We start from the raw sequence: 13,008 nt of genomic DNA, 5'->3' as shown, positions 1-13,008 counted from the left end.
GACATTCAAGGTGCCATTACAAACGGAACTCCGGTTCCATCCCCGCGGGTATGAACAACCTCCACACCGGAGAGCCTGCGGGGCGACAAGCTCCGGGCGACTCGCCAGCGACCTCTGCAGCAGCAGCGATGGTCTCGGGACGGACGGTGCAGCTGTAAGGCTCTCGTTCGCGTCCCCACTCAAGGGACGCGAACCAGACATTAAAGCCAAAGAGCCGGAGGTCGGTCCGCGGGTAGCGCTGACGGGCTTGTCGGCGGAGAAGCTTTCTCCAGCTGCCACCACGTCAGCACCGACAGCGGCGTCCACCTGTCCACCCACGCCGCACCAGCGAGCGCCGGCCGCCCCAAAGCGCACCAGCAGGTCCTCACTCCCGTCCTCGCCATGAAAGCGAGGACAGAGGACGGAATGTTGCATCCTAGCTGGGCAGCAACAGTTCGCCTTCCCTGGCATGGCTGGAGGACGCCTCCTCCGCAGAGCTGGAGGATAGTTTCCACCCCCAGGAGCTGGAAGAAGAGGTGGCCAGCCGACTCGTGCGGGAGGTAGAGCTCCGGCTCACCTCGCTCTCCGCCCCAGCAAGGATGATGAAGATCCTTGAAGCTGAGGGCGAGCCACAGGCCGCAGCCCGGCTCGCTTCTCCCCACCATCGAACTGGTGGTCACCGTCTTGGGTGACCACCGGCGAGGGGATGCAGCCGAGCTGTCTGATGAAAATCCTTGAAGCCGAGCGATGGCTGAAAGGTACCAACTTCCCCGAAGTTGCGTTCCTCCAACGGCAGCAAAACGAAAGCGACACGAGTGTTCCCCATCTAGGGGCTCGGAAGGTGGAAGGACGCGAGGCATGAAGGGAGTGCGAAGACATGGTTGCCTTCCAAGGGGGTCACCCTCCTTTTAAAGGCAACTCTCCCCACTTGCGTCCTCAGCCGTCACGGACCGAGTCTTCTCCAACACGCTCCAAGGTTCTCCCCCTACGACACGGGGGCTGGGCCCCACGCGTCATGCAAGCTGGCCCAAGGCGGAAGAAGCCAAACCGCCGCGCGCGGTGCGCGTAACTGCCCAGCGGTTACGAGCGCTCCTCCACTTTCGCCTAGACCAGCGGGTGAAAGAGCGAACCGCCATGCAGGCGGCATGCAACCGCACCAAGGGGGCGCACCCTTTCGACTTCGACGCGTCCAGCATGGAGGCCCAGGCCCACATGTCATGTAACCGGCGCGCCGGTTACTACGTGCGAGAAACTACACCGCCACTCGCGCCACTACCGCGCCTTCTCGACTGCGGAACCGGTGCCGCGACTCGAGGCGACCCTGCGCACGACCCGACGGTGCCAACCGAGCACATCGGTCACGGGTCAGTCAGTCGCGGGAGAAGGCACGACGGTCGATACGGCTAGAAATGGGCCGGCAGTAATGGCGGTGGCAAGTGGGCGGAAGCAACAGTCAAGTCGTCAACAAGCTCACGTCCCCTCCTGGGACAGCGAGAGAGCCCTCTCCCACGGCGTGAAGACGACGCGCCCGTGTTCCGTTCCCCGAACGGCTCGCGCACGCACAACGGCTGCCCCGCGAACCACTCATTCCGTCGCATTAACTCTGCGACAGGACAGGCGGCACCTTTGGCAGGCGAAGCATGCGACGCTTCACCTCCGCCATGATGATCGCGTCAAAAAAGGTGCGTCACGTCTTTCGATTTCGTATCCTTTTCCACTTCCTCTTTCTCTCTCTTGCCATAGGGACCGGGAAAGGGGATACTCCGAAAGGGATCCTTCTCCGCGAAGGAAGCGGGCCCCGAGCCCCCCTACTGATCAGAGGTTCGAAGGCTGGCCCCTCGGAAGGGTTCAACAGCCGCCTTAGAGCACTCGAGCTCCGCGCCCACTACTGGTCAGAGGTTCGAAGGCAGGCCCCTCGGAAGGGTTCAACGACCGCCTCAGGCCACTCGGGCTCCGCGCCCACTACTGATCAGGGGTTCGCAGGCTGGCCCCCGAAGGGTTCTGACAGCCGCCTCAGAGCACGCAGAGCGAGGGATGACCATGGGTACGTTTGATACATAACCAAGGCTCGGGCTACGCTCCCGAGGTACCCTAGGACATTACCGAGACCGACGGGAACGATTTTTGTAACGGAATCCCACCAGAGGGAGGCATCGAGCCCTCGGACCCCGTCAAAAGGGGATCAGGTCCGGCAAATCACCCGCAGGTACTTTTGGAGCGCGCCTCCGGGCCACTAGCCGACCCCTAACGAATGGGGCACGGGCGTCCACTCGGATTACCCATTAGCAACTCACTGGAGACACCATGTTCGGCGCCCTCCGAGGGCAACATGGCGCTTTCCCCCCTCCTCCTTGCGGAAAGGCGACGCAGGGGCGTATGTAAAAAAGCCGAGTCTGTCCTTGACCGTCCTCTCGCTCTGTGCAGAGGCTCGGGGGCTGCTCTCGCAAACCCGGCTCCGGCCAAACCGTTGACAGCGTTAACATACCAGCCCGAGAACTTGGGACTCGACTATGCACCCGGGCTACGACCAGTTCGCATGAGGGAACAACCAGACCGACCGAAGCATCATGAAACGCGCTAAGACCTCGAAGGAGTCAAATCACTCCTCCGAGGCCTCGGGGGCTACACCCGGCGGGTGCGCTCGCGTGCACCCTCCGGAACGAAACGCAACCAAGAAAGGCCGGTCCCCTTGCAAAAAAGTGCGACAAAAGCCTCCAAGCGAGTATCAACACTCCCTTCGAGGCTCGAGGGCTACTGTCGGGGACCATAATTAGGGGTACCCCCAAGACTCCTAATCTCAGCTGGTAACCCCCATCAGCACAAAGCTGCAAAGGCCTGATGGGTGCGATAAAGGTCAAGGCTCAGTCCACTCAAGGGACACGATCTCGCCTCGCCCGAGCCCAGCCTCGGGCAAAGGCAGCCGACCCCGGAGGATTCACGTCTCGCCCGAGGGCCCCCTCAAGCAACGGACACACCTTCGGCTTGCCCGAGGCCCAGTCTTCGCCGAGAAGCAACCTTGGCCAGATCGCCACGCCGACCGACCATATCGCAGGAGCATTTAATGCAAGGATCGCCTGACACCTTATCCTGACGAGCACTCTTCAGTCGACAGAGCCGAAGTGACCGCAGTCACTTCGTCGCTCCACTGACCGACCTGACAAGAAGACAGCGCCGCCTGCGTCGCTCCGACTGCTGTGCCACTCGACAGAGTGAGGCTAACAGCAGCCAAGTTCGGCCTCGGGCGCCATAGGAAGTTCCGCCTCGCCCGACCCCAGGGCTTGGCCCCCGTCTCGGCCTCGGACGATGGACTCCGCCTCGCCCGACCCCAGGGCTCGGACTCAGCCTCGGCTCCAGAAGACGACGAACTCCGCCTCGCCCGACCCCAGGGCTCGGGCTCAGCCTCGGCTTCGGAAGACGACGAACTCCGCCTCGCCCGACTTAGGGCTCGGACTCAGCCTCGGCTCTGGAAGACAACGAACTCCGCCTCGCCCGAGCCCAGGGCTCAGACTCAGCCTTGGCCTCGGACGACGGTCTCCGCCTCGCCCGACCCGGGGCTCGGACTCGACCTCGACCTCGGAAGACAGACTCGACCTCGACCTCGGAGGAGCCTCCGCCTCGCCTGACCCAGGGCTCGGACCGACCACGTCACAGGGGGCCATCATTACCCTACCCCTAGCTAGCTCAGGCTACGGGGAACAAGACCGGCGTCCCATCTGGCTCGCCCCGGTAAACAAATAATGATGGCGCCCCGCGTGCTCCATGACGACGGCGGCTCTCAGCCTCTTACGGAAGCAAGGAGACGTCAGCAAGGACTCGACAGCCCCGACAGCTGTCCTTCCACAAGGCTCCAGCGCTCCTCTGACGACCACGACATCACATGAACAGGGTGCCAAAACCTCTCCGACTGCCACGACGGCATGTACTTAGGGCTCTAGCTCCTCTCTGCTAGACACGTTAGCACACTGCTACTCCCCCATTGTACACCTGGACCCTCTCCTTACACCTATAAAAGGAAGGTCCAGGGCTCTCGTACGAGAAGGTTGGCCGCGCGGGAGAACGGGCCGGCGCGTAAGGCTCTCGCTCTCTCCCACGCGGACGCTTGTAACCCCCTACTGCAAGCGCACCCGACCTGGGCGCAGGGCAACACGAAGGCCGCGGGATTCCCCTTTGCCTGTTTTCTTCCCCCCTTCGTGCTCCGTCCCGCGCCGACCCATCTGGGCTGGGACACGCGACGACAATTCACTCGTCGGTCCAGGGACCCCTCGGGGTCGAAACGCCGACAACGACCATTAACATCTCTAAGACTATGACCAACAGATTGTACATATGGACGTGCAAAACACTGTTTTGCACTATAGACTACATATTTATATAGTAGAGTTTAGAATGAGAAATAGAACCTAAACATGAAAACTCCTACATAATCGCTTTGTCTCTCCCTCCCTTCATCCCAATTTATAATTCATTTGATTTTTTTACTAAGTTTAACTGGCTATCTTATTAAGAATTATGATTGTCCTGAATAAGATGAGCCGATCAACGAATTGGATCAAAGGGTATTAAAAATGGTACGGATATTATTCATTTATATTTGAATTCGATACATATTCGAGTTTGGATACTTAATATCAGATCATTATCTGTGTCCGTATTTTCAAAGTTGAATATTTAGGGGGTGTCTGGTTTCTAGGGACTAATTTTTAGTCCCTTCGTTGTATTCCATTTTAGTCTCAGACTAAAATAGAATAAAATAAAGAGACTAAAAATTAGTCTTTAGAAACCAAACACTTCATTAATATGTCGATATCTATTTAAATTTTATCTGACACAACTTGATAATTTTCATATTTAACCTGACTTCAAAGATAAATAAAAAAATATAAAATAAATAATATGAGTCCATATTCAATCGGATACACCCCTACAACTATAGGTGTACATTCGGGCCGCCCGGCCCGGCAGGGCCGAAGCCCGAAAAGGCCCGTAATGTTTGAATTTCGGCCCGGCCCGACCCGTTTGAATTTCGGGTCGTGCCGGGCCGGCCCATGGGCCTAGCCCTCGGCCCACGGCCCAGCCCGTAATTGATTAAACGTTCCGGGCTCATTTCGGGCGGCCCGAAATTATAAAAGCCCGAAATTCACATTACGACCCAAAATTCAATTTTTGGCCCGAAATTTAGTTTTTGGCCCAAAATTCACATTAGAGCCCTAAATTCAAAAAAAATAATAATAAAACAAATAAAAGATAAGACAAATAAATTTGAACAAAATCAAACTTAGTATTTGTATTAAAGTTACCACAGCTATGCAATGACTACCTCGTTTATAAATCATTTTGTTAGAAGGAAAAAGAGTATAATCAGCTCTATACAAAGTTCGTAAGTTCAGTTTATTGTCTAATGTTCATAACAAAAGCAAAATTACATCACATACTCTAATTCAAAGCTACAAAAACATCTAACTAGCATTATCTCTAGCTTTGTGTTATTTATCAAGTATATGAAAGTGTGAAATGAAGTGTGGTTTTAATAAATATATGGGCCTTTTCGTGCCTCTATATGGGCTATTTCGTGCCTGCCTTAAACGGGCCGTGCTCGTGCCCGCCCATGGGCCGTGACCTCGGCCCAAACCCGGCCCGATATAACAGGCCGTGTCGGCCCGACACTAAATTATTTTGGGCCGTACCGTGCTTGGGCCGTGCTTTTTTTTCCGTGCTTTGGGTCGGCCCACCAGGCCCGACCCAAATATACACCTATACCTACAACTTCCTCAGCTTCTCTGATCTCCTCAGACCATTTTATTAGATCTCCTTATTTTAAACTTAGTCAAAATAAAACACAGCCTCACGATCCCCGCACTGCCCGGTGCCCCGCGAGCTGCTCCTCTACACACGCCAGCGAGAACCAGCCCACCCCACCTGCTCGATCGGCGCACCGTCCCGCAGGCCGCAGGGCCGTCGTCAGCCATGATCCAGCTCCTGTTCTCGCTGCTGGCCGCGGAGGCCGCGCTGGTGCTGGCGCTGCTCTTCCCCACGCCCGTGCGCCGCCTGGCTCTGCTCGCCATCGATCGCGCCAAGAGGGGGCGCGGACCCGTCATGGCCAAGACCATCGCGGGCACCATGCTCCTCGTACTAGTCTCTGCTTTCTACAGCGTCGCTAAGATCCGCCGCCGCGAGGGCGAGCTCGGACAGCTCACGCCCACCGACCAGGTGCTCGCCAGTCGCCACCTCCTCGAGGCGTCGCTCATGGGTATTTATGCTCCTCATGATGTGCCTCCCTATTTGTTTAGTTCCTCGACCCCAATTTGAGATCGCTGCACGCTCGTCCCTTTTGTTGGGCTAGGGCCTAGGGGGATAGCTACCTGTTCACCAATTTTGATAGAATGGGATTGACAAGTTCTCTGTCGATGATTGGATTGCAAGTGGTTTTGGTGCTGCACGCATACAGTTTCTGCCAATTTTACTGGATCTTGGATCAAATTAGGAATTTAATTGTCACAAAGATATAAGGTCACCTTTGTAATGCCCTCATATTACTGCATATTCGTGTTTTTCATCACCGGATAACATCATAGAGAATTGCATATTCCTTCATTTCAGGAGAAAAATTGGCTATGAACGCAATATAACTAAACTATATTGCAGTAACATTATTTATTTAGATTCTTTGATGGGATGATGTTATTATTTCAAGCTTTACTTGTTCTATGGAAGCTATGGTCTTAATATTCTCAATTCATAAAACCAAGTTAGAATTTGTTGAAGTTTTACTGAACATTTTGCAAAGACACATTCAATGGCACCACATGCCCACATCACAAAGAACAACGAGAAATGTGTCAATTGACACTGAACACCTTGTTCACATGGAATGCACAACCAAGGGATTTTTTTTGTTGAAATCATGATTAAGTTGTGTTTCTTACCTGTGGATGCTACATAGTTTTAAGAACGTACCTCAACATTTTAACATGCTGTCTCTTGTCCGTACATTATAAAAGAAAATCTGTTAGTGTGTAGGTTGTGTATGGGTTTCTAAAACCCCTCTTCTTCTTAATAATATAATAATACACAACACTCCTACGTATTCGAGAAAAAATGTTTGTTCCTAATTCCATTAACAACCTAAATATATTAATTGAATTTTCTTTCCTTTTGTAAAACATCAAAACACTTGCATATTTGTTATCTTATCTGAACTTTGAGTCAGGTTATATAACGACTTACCGTCCTTTTTGCAACATCGTTGTCTATGATTCATGTCTTCCTTGCATGTTTGTTATCATACTTCGACTTTGCAGTAGTTTGTTTAGACCAAAGACTTCACGGTCACGGTACTGCTTATATTGAAAGCACAAATGTTTATGCTAGCAGAGCCATCCCACTAACGATCATGGGTGCACAGAACAACAAAGATTGCAGTTTATTAAGCCATCCCAGTCTCTTTTTTTAGCTGGATCGCTGTTTGGACTCTATCATGTCACATCATCCACAAAAAAATGAATTTTCAAAAGGAATTCTGTGTGCCAGACACCAGTCATCCTTAAATCAGTCACACCTCCATACATTATCAGCCTATATAGGGACTTAGCCAAGAAAGGCCCAGAGTTCTCTAACTTCCAAGTTGGCTGGTCTTCCCCTTTGTTCATATTAAACTCTCTCCAGTTGTTTCATCATTTCTTCCCACTCCTCTCTCTCAACTTGCCCAAAATTTCTTCTGTAGCTCAGTTGCCACTCTTTGTTTACATCATGACATTCCTGTGCAAATGATAGGAAGTGGTTTCCGTAGGGAGTGTCCTAAGTTCTTAACCACAGATCATTCCAAAATTGGGTTTTGTTCCCGCTCTCCACTAAATATCATTTTCCTCTTTTATGCCACTTTTACGCTATGTAGGACCTGCCAAAACTGTGAGGTCCCTCTGTATTTTAAACCAGGAAACCCCCCCCCCCCCCCCAAAAAAAAGAATTATTACTATTATCATTCCACTTTCTGTAAAATTGCTGCTACCATGCCTCCACCAAGTTGAATAGAAAGTGGTGACAGGGGTTCACCTTGTCTCAGGCCTTTATATGTTCTGAAATACTCCTCTCTTTCTCCATTCAAGTTGATGAATATTCTTCCTCCATTGACTACTTTCTTCACCCAGTTTATAAATTTGTTGTTAAAACCTTTCCTGTGCAGCACCTCACTCAAAAAAAATTCAAATTGCTATCATACGTCTTTTCGAAATCCAGTCTTAGAATGATCCCCTTTTCTTACTCCTTAATTAAGAAGTGATGACTAGTGGTTTAAAGGCATCTCCTAGGCGCCCAGGTGAGATAAATTTCTGGGCGTTCAGGTCGCCTAGCTATGCAGGCATGTGGCGTCTGCCTTTCTCGATAGGTGTCCGGGGCATCACCAAGGAGACTGCAACAGTCACCTTATTCGCGAGCGCGCGCGGGGAAACCAATTGACCCAGCGCCCATTTGGGAAGAAAATCGCCCCTCTCACCTTTTCCTATTTGCGCGCGAGAAGTGTTAACAAATAATGCAAGTATGGATCAAACACGAGACACAATTTTATGTGAAAAAACACTTGCGGGAAAAATCACGAGCGACAACTAATAATCTTCACTATATGAGGAGAGTTTATAGAATGTAGGGAAACAATGAGTCATCAATCTTCATGTTCGACTCACAAGATGTATATATAGGATGGATGAACTGCAGTCCAATACGGAAACAAATTCCCGCATGACTCATGTTAGAATTCAAATCATATTCTAACAAACTCCACCTCGAGACGAGTTGTATCTTGCAGCAAATGAAGCATCAACAATCAACTTGTTTCAATAATAAGTAATCGTCGACACCAAAAGTCAATACGAGTATATGACTTAAACTATATTACCAATTAAGCCTGAGCATACCTCAAACTTAGCTCCAGGAACAAGCTTTGTCAACATATCAACATGACTCAGGGGTATTTATCTTGGATACCTTAATATCACATTCAACATTGACACCTTGAATAAAGTGATATCTCACATCAATTTGCTTTGTTCTTTCATGAGACATTTGATCTTTAGTCAGACAAATAGCACTCTGATATCACAATGTATAGTAATGCAAGATGTAACCCCACAAAGTTTAGAGTATAAACCTCTCAACCAAATAACTTTACAAGCTCTAGAAATAGCCATATTTTCAGCTTCTGTAGTAGATAGAGCAACAATAGCCTACAAACTTGCTTTCCATCTAATAGCACAACAACCACCAATGGTGAAAACATACTCGTGAGATATCTCATCTTATCCAAATCCACGAGGATTCCTTTGAGTCGTGGTGGAAGTCTAGCAGCTCTCGGACATCTGATCTTATGAGAAAGGGTTTCAATTCTTTAGTAATCCTAGGTGCTTGGACCATATGGAAGCATAGGAATAGATGTGTCTATGATGGATGTAATCCTAGCTTGGTCACAACCCTTAGGGTGGCTAGGGAAGAGGCGGTGCTCTGGTCCTTGACTGGAGCCAAGGCCTTGTCTTTCCTCCAAGTCGATGAGTTGCTGGCTTAAAACATCGCTGTGGGTCGTGTTTTCTCCGTGTTAGTCGGTGATCCTTAGTTTCTAGTGTTGGGATGTAATGTGTGTGATGTAATGGGGTTCTCTCCCCCTTTCTTCTTCTTCTATTTATACAAAGATGCGCAACTCTTCTGCGTATTCCAGAATCATCTTATCCAAATCACTAGCATAATCAGAATCAACATGGTCAACACGTCTATCTCTAATTTTCCCAAATTGCAACATGCATTAGAAGGAAACCACAAATATCTAAAAATCCACTAAACAACCCTGCAATGCTCCTTACCAGGATTAGCCATGAATTTATTGACAACACTCAATACATGAGATAAATCAGAACGAGAAAAAACCATGGCATACATAAAAGAACCAACTGCACTGGAATATAGAACTCTAGACATATACTCAATATCATCATCTAATTCTAGACATAAAACTGAGGATAATCTAAAATGTGAAGGAAAACAGGTACGCTATGCACTATCATATCTACCACGTTCAACCAAGATAGCATGTGAGTAGAGATTCATGGATCATTATCACTAGGCATGAGGCACAGTGGAAGAAGAACACGTCAATGTAGTGGAAGTAGTTGAATGTTCTCGTGCACCAGGAACAGCAACACATTCACCCATTCTCCTCAAGTTTGTTGTTGATCAATACCGCAGTAATAGTAGCGCGGCTCCACAATATCTACACATGCAGGGATGAAACACCGTGACGCCAGTGTGCTAGCAACACATGCGCAATGGGAGAAACAATGGCAATACCTAAGATGATTCTCTCGAGCACGCCAACCCTTTCATATATATTGACCCTTGCTAGTGAGGTTTTACCCTAAAAGCCCATAAGCGTTGTCATAAATCATGATTGTCTCTTGGCCATATATTAACAATCTCTCACTTGCACAAGAGTCAATCATTTTTGCAACTGTTCGAACCCCTTAAGTGTGTGATCTGTTAGGTTTATATTTAAATGGTATGATCGAAAACCATTTTCGAGCCATTAGTCAACAGTGTATCCTAGCAACGCATTTTAAATCCCATGTACACATAAAAGGCCATATCAACAGACCTTTGATATATATACATATGTCTTGATCTTTTTGCCACACGATATCTGTTAAACTCAAGGCGAGATTTATGCCACTCTTGTAATAGCTCAACATTTCACTCGATGATGTAGTGGATTACAATTTATGACTAACTATTTAGTCACATCGTGATTAACTCTTTAATCACATTGGCATGGTCATACACTTTTTTAATCCGACCATTTTGAGGACCTAGAGTCATCTCTCACATTCTGTATGAGGGATAAATTTTATTTTGATCCGCTCACATCCTATCTTATGTTTCATTGTACATCCGAAAACTGTTTTTATAACTATCTATTTTTGGAATGGCGTTTGACAGCCTCAAAATACATCACTACACAGTGAAAAATAATGACGATCTCAAGTTTAAGGATCCAGCAGGTATACTACTAGAGAGCGCTTGATGGCACATTTTTAACATAACAATCCCAGCAACATTGTAGAGTGGGTCAATTCAACACCATAAACTTTATCATGGGTCCATATAATTGATTTAATATCTCTATATCAACGATTTGTGAATAAGAGTGCATGGAAAAGACTAGGATGGAAAACAACTATCAATCCTTTTGAAAGGATGGAATATAACCAAAGTTTTAACCCAAGGTATTTAATATCTCTATAGCGAAAGGGCCTCTAGCCTAGTGGTTAAGGACTTCCGAGTAGCACCTCCAAGTCCTGGGTTCGATTTCCCTCGGGAGCGAATTTTCAGGCTTAGTTAAAAAAATCCCCTCGCTGTGCCCCATCCGCTCTCGGGTTACGATGTCCTGTGCGCCATCCTCCGGTTGGGTCGTTGCAGAGTGGACAGTTGACGCCGGCCCGTTAGTGATGGGGGCCAGGGTTCGGGGATTTTCTCGGCCGGGACCATTGTTTCGGTCTCTTTTTAATATAATACCGGGAGGGCGGTCTTTCCCTCCCCGGCCGATTTTTTTTTTGGCCACTTATCACCCAGTTCTTAAGCCTTCCAGCATGAACAGGCTGGTTCCATTCTGAAAACCGTTGGTCTAACTCCCCAATTAGGTTTTGTGGTAATGAGCAGTGGCTTGTGGTCGGAACCTAGTCTTGTGAGTGACTGCTGTCGCTAAGGGCCTGTTTAGGAGGGGATTGAAAGGGATTGGAGGGGATTAAATTCCTTTCTATTCAAAGTTGAATAGAAGGGGATTTAATCCCCTCAATCCCCTTTGATCTCTGTGCAACCGAACAAGGCCTAAAGGATATTTCATCTCCCATGCAGGTGATTGAACCTAGTCTTGTGAGCGAATCTTCTATTAGTCCAAGTGTATCTCCCTCGACTTTTGTCAGCAGTTACATTGCAGATCAATGCTTGGCCTTTAAATAGTAGTCACCTTGCCCCATTTCCAGTCATGCGTATTTCTGTAACTAGAGTAACATTTAGCTTTCTAGAGTTGTCGTTTTGTATGGAGCAAACACTTCTAGTTGAACTGAAGTACTGAACTCTCAGATGCTTGCTCTTTTGCTTCCAGGATACTCTCTGTTTCTTGGATTAATTATTGACCGATTACATCACTATATTAGAGAGTTGAGAATGTTGAGGAAAGACATGGAGGCTGTAACAGAGCAGGGCCGGACACTAGAAGCAGCAAAATCCGGAAGCACTGACGAGATTCAAGGATACCAGAAAGAGGTTGCGAGTTTGAAGGAACAAGTGCAAGAGCTCCAGAACCAATCACAAAAGAAAACAGAGCGACTAAAAACCGCCGAAGCAAATTCTGTAGCTTTACAGAAACAATCGGAAGGTTTACTCGCTGAATATGACCGTCTCATTGCGGAGAACAGGGATTTGAGGGACCAACTGCAGTCAATTGACCTCCGCCTGTCCCATTCTGGCGGAAAGAAGAACTCGTGAAGCAAGTTCTGCAATTTTGAAGAGCATGATTTTCTGTAGATTTTCTTCCAATAGGTTAACTGTACTCGGTTTTCTCTATTATCATAATCGCCCATGTAATTCAGTAGATGGATTTTCCTATGTAATTCAGTAGATGCGTGCGTGTATGTATGAGTGGACCATTTAATGCTTTATGGACTGGGTGGCATGGACTCAGACCCGGCATTTGGCCATAGTTTATGGCCTAACGTCTTGGTTCAGTGAGATCAAATAAGAACCTGCATCTTCAAAGGCAGAATCAAACTCGATTGCGCTCTTGATCGTTTGGGAGATTTGAAGTGGGAGAAAAAAAAGCAATTCATACGCAACTAATCTAAAACTTGAGGGTTCATATCAACCGGCCTAAAAAATAAGGTGTTGTTTGGTTCACATAATTGTAATGTGATGGGTAACTTAAACAATGTTTGCTTAAGTTCAACCGTAATTAGACATCACACTAGAAAATAATATCGGTCTATTCAAACTTATTAC

The 13,008-nt window shown here is 48.2% G+C and overlaps 1 protein-coding gene across 1 annotated transcript; it reads left to right on the top strand.

Annotated features, from left to right (window-relative positions):
- The first annotated feature begins 5,768 nt into the window (after window positions 1–5,768).
- LOC103630179 (B-cell receptor-associated 31-like) lies at window positions 5,769–12,783 on the top strand. The gene is made up of 2 exons (XM_008651259.3): window positions 5,769–6,226; window positions 12,116–12,783. The coding sequence occupies exons 1-2, from the start codon at window positions 5,944–5,946 to the stop codon at window positions 12,496–12,498; spliced, it is 666 nt and encodes a 221-aa protein (XP_008649481.1). The 5' UTR covers window positions 5,769–5,943; the 3' UTR covers window positions 12,499–12,783.
- The last annotated feature ends 225 nt before the right edge of the window (window positions 12,784–13,008 follow it).

Source organism: Zea mays, chromosome 6 (assembly GCF_902167145.1).
Source record: "Zea mays cultivar B73 chromosome 6, Zm-B73-REFERENCE-NAM-5.0, whole genome shotgun sequence".
In the NCBI taxonomy this organism is placed as follows: domain Eukaryota; kingdom Viridiplantae; phylum Streptophyta; class Magnoliopsida; order Poales; family Poaceae; genus Zea; species Zea mays.
Note: the sequence above shows the minus strand (reverse complement) of the source record. Positions and strands in the feature narration are given on the sequence as shown.

Bases quoted from the DNA above. Each gene is read 5' to 3' on its own strand.
- LOC103630179 (XM_008651259.3), top strand. From the start codon at position 5,944: ATGATCCAGCTCCTGTTCTCGCTGCTGGCCGCGGAGGCCGCGCTGGTG. The intron at 6,227-12,115 runs GTATTTATGCTC...TTTTGCTTCCAG, and splicing joins CCTCGAGGCGTCGCTCATGG to GATACTCTCTGTTTCTTGGA.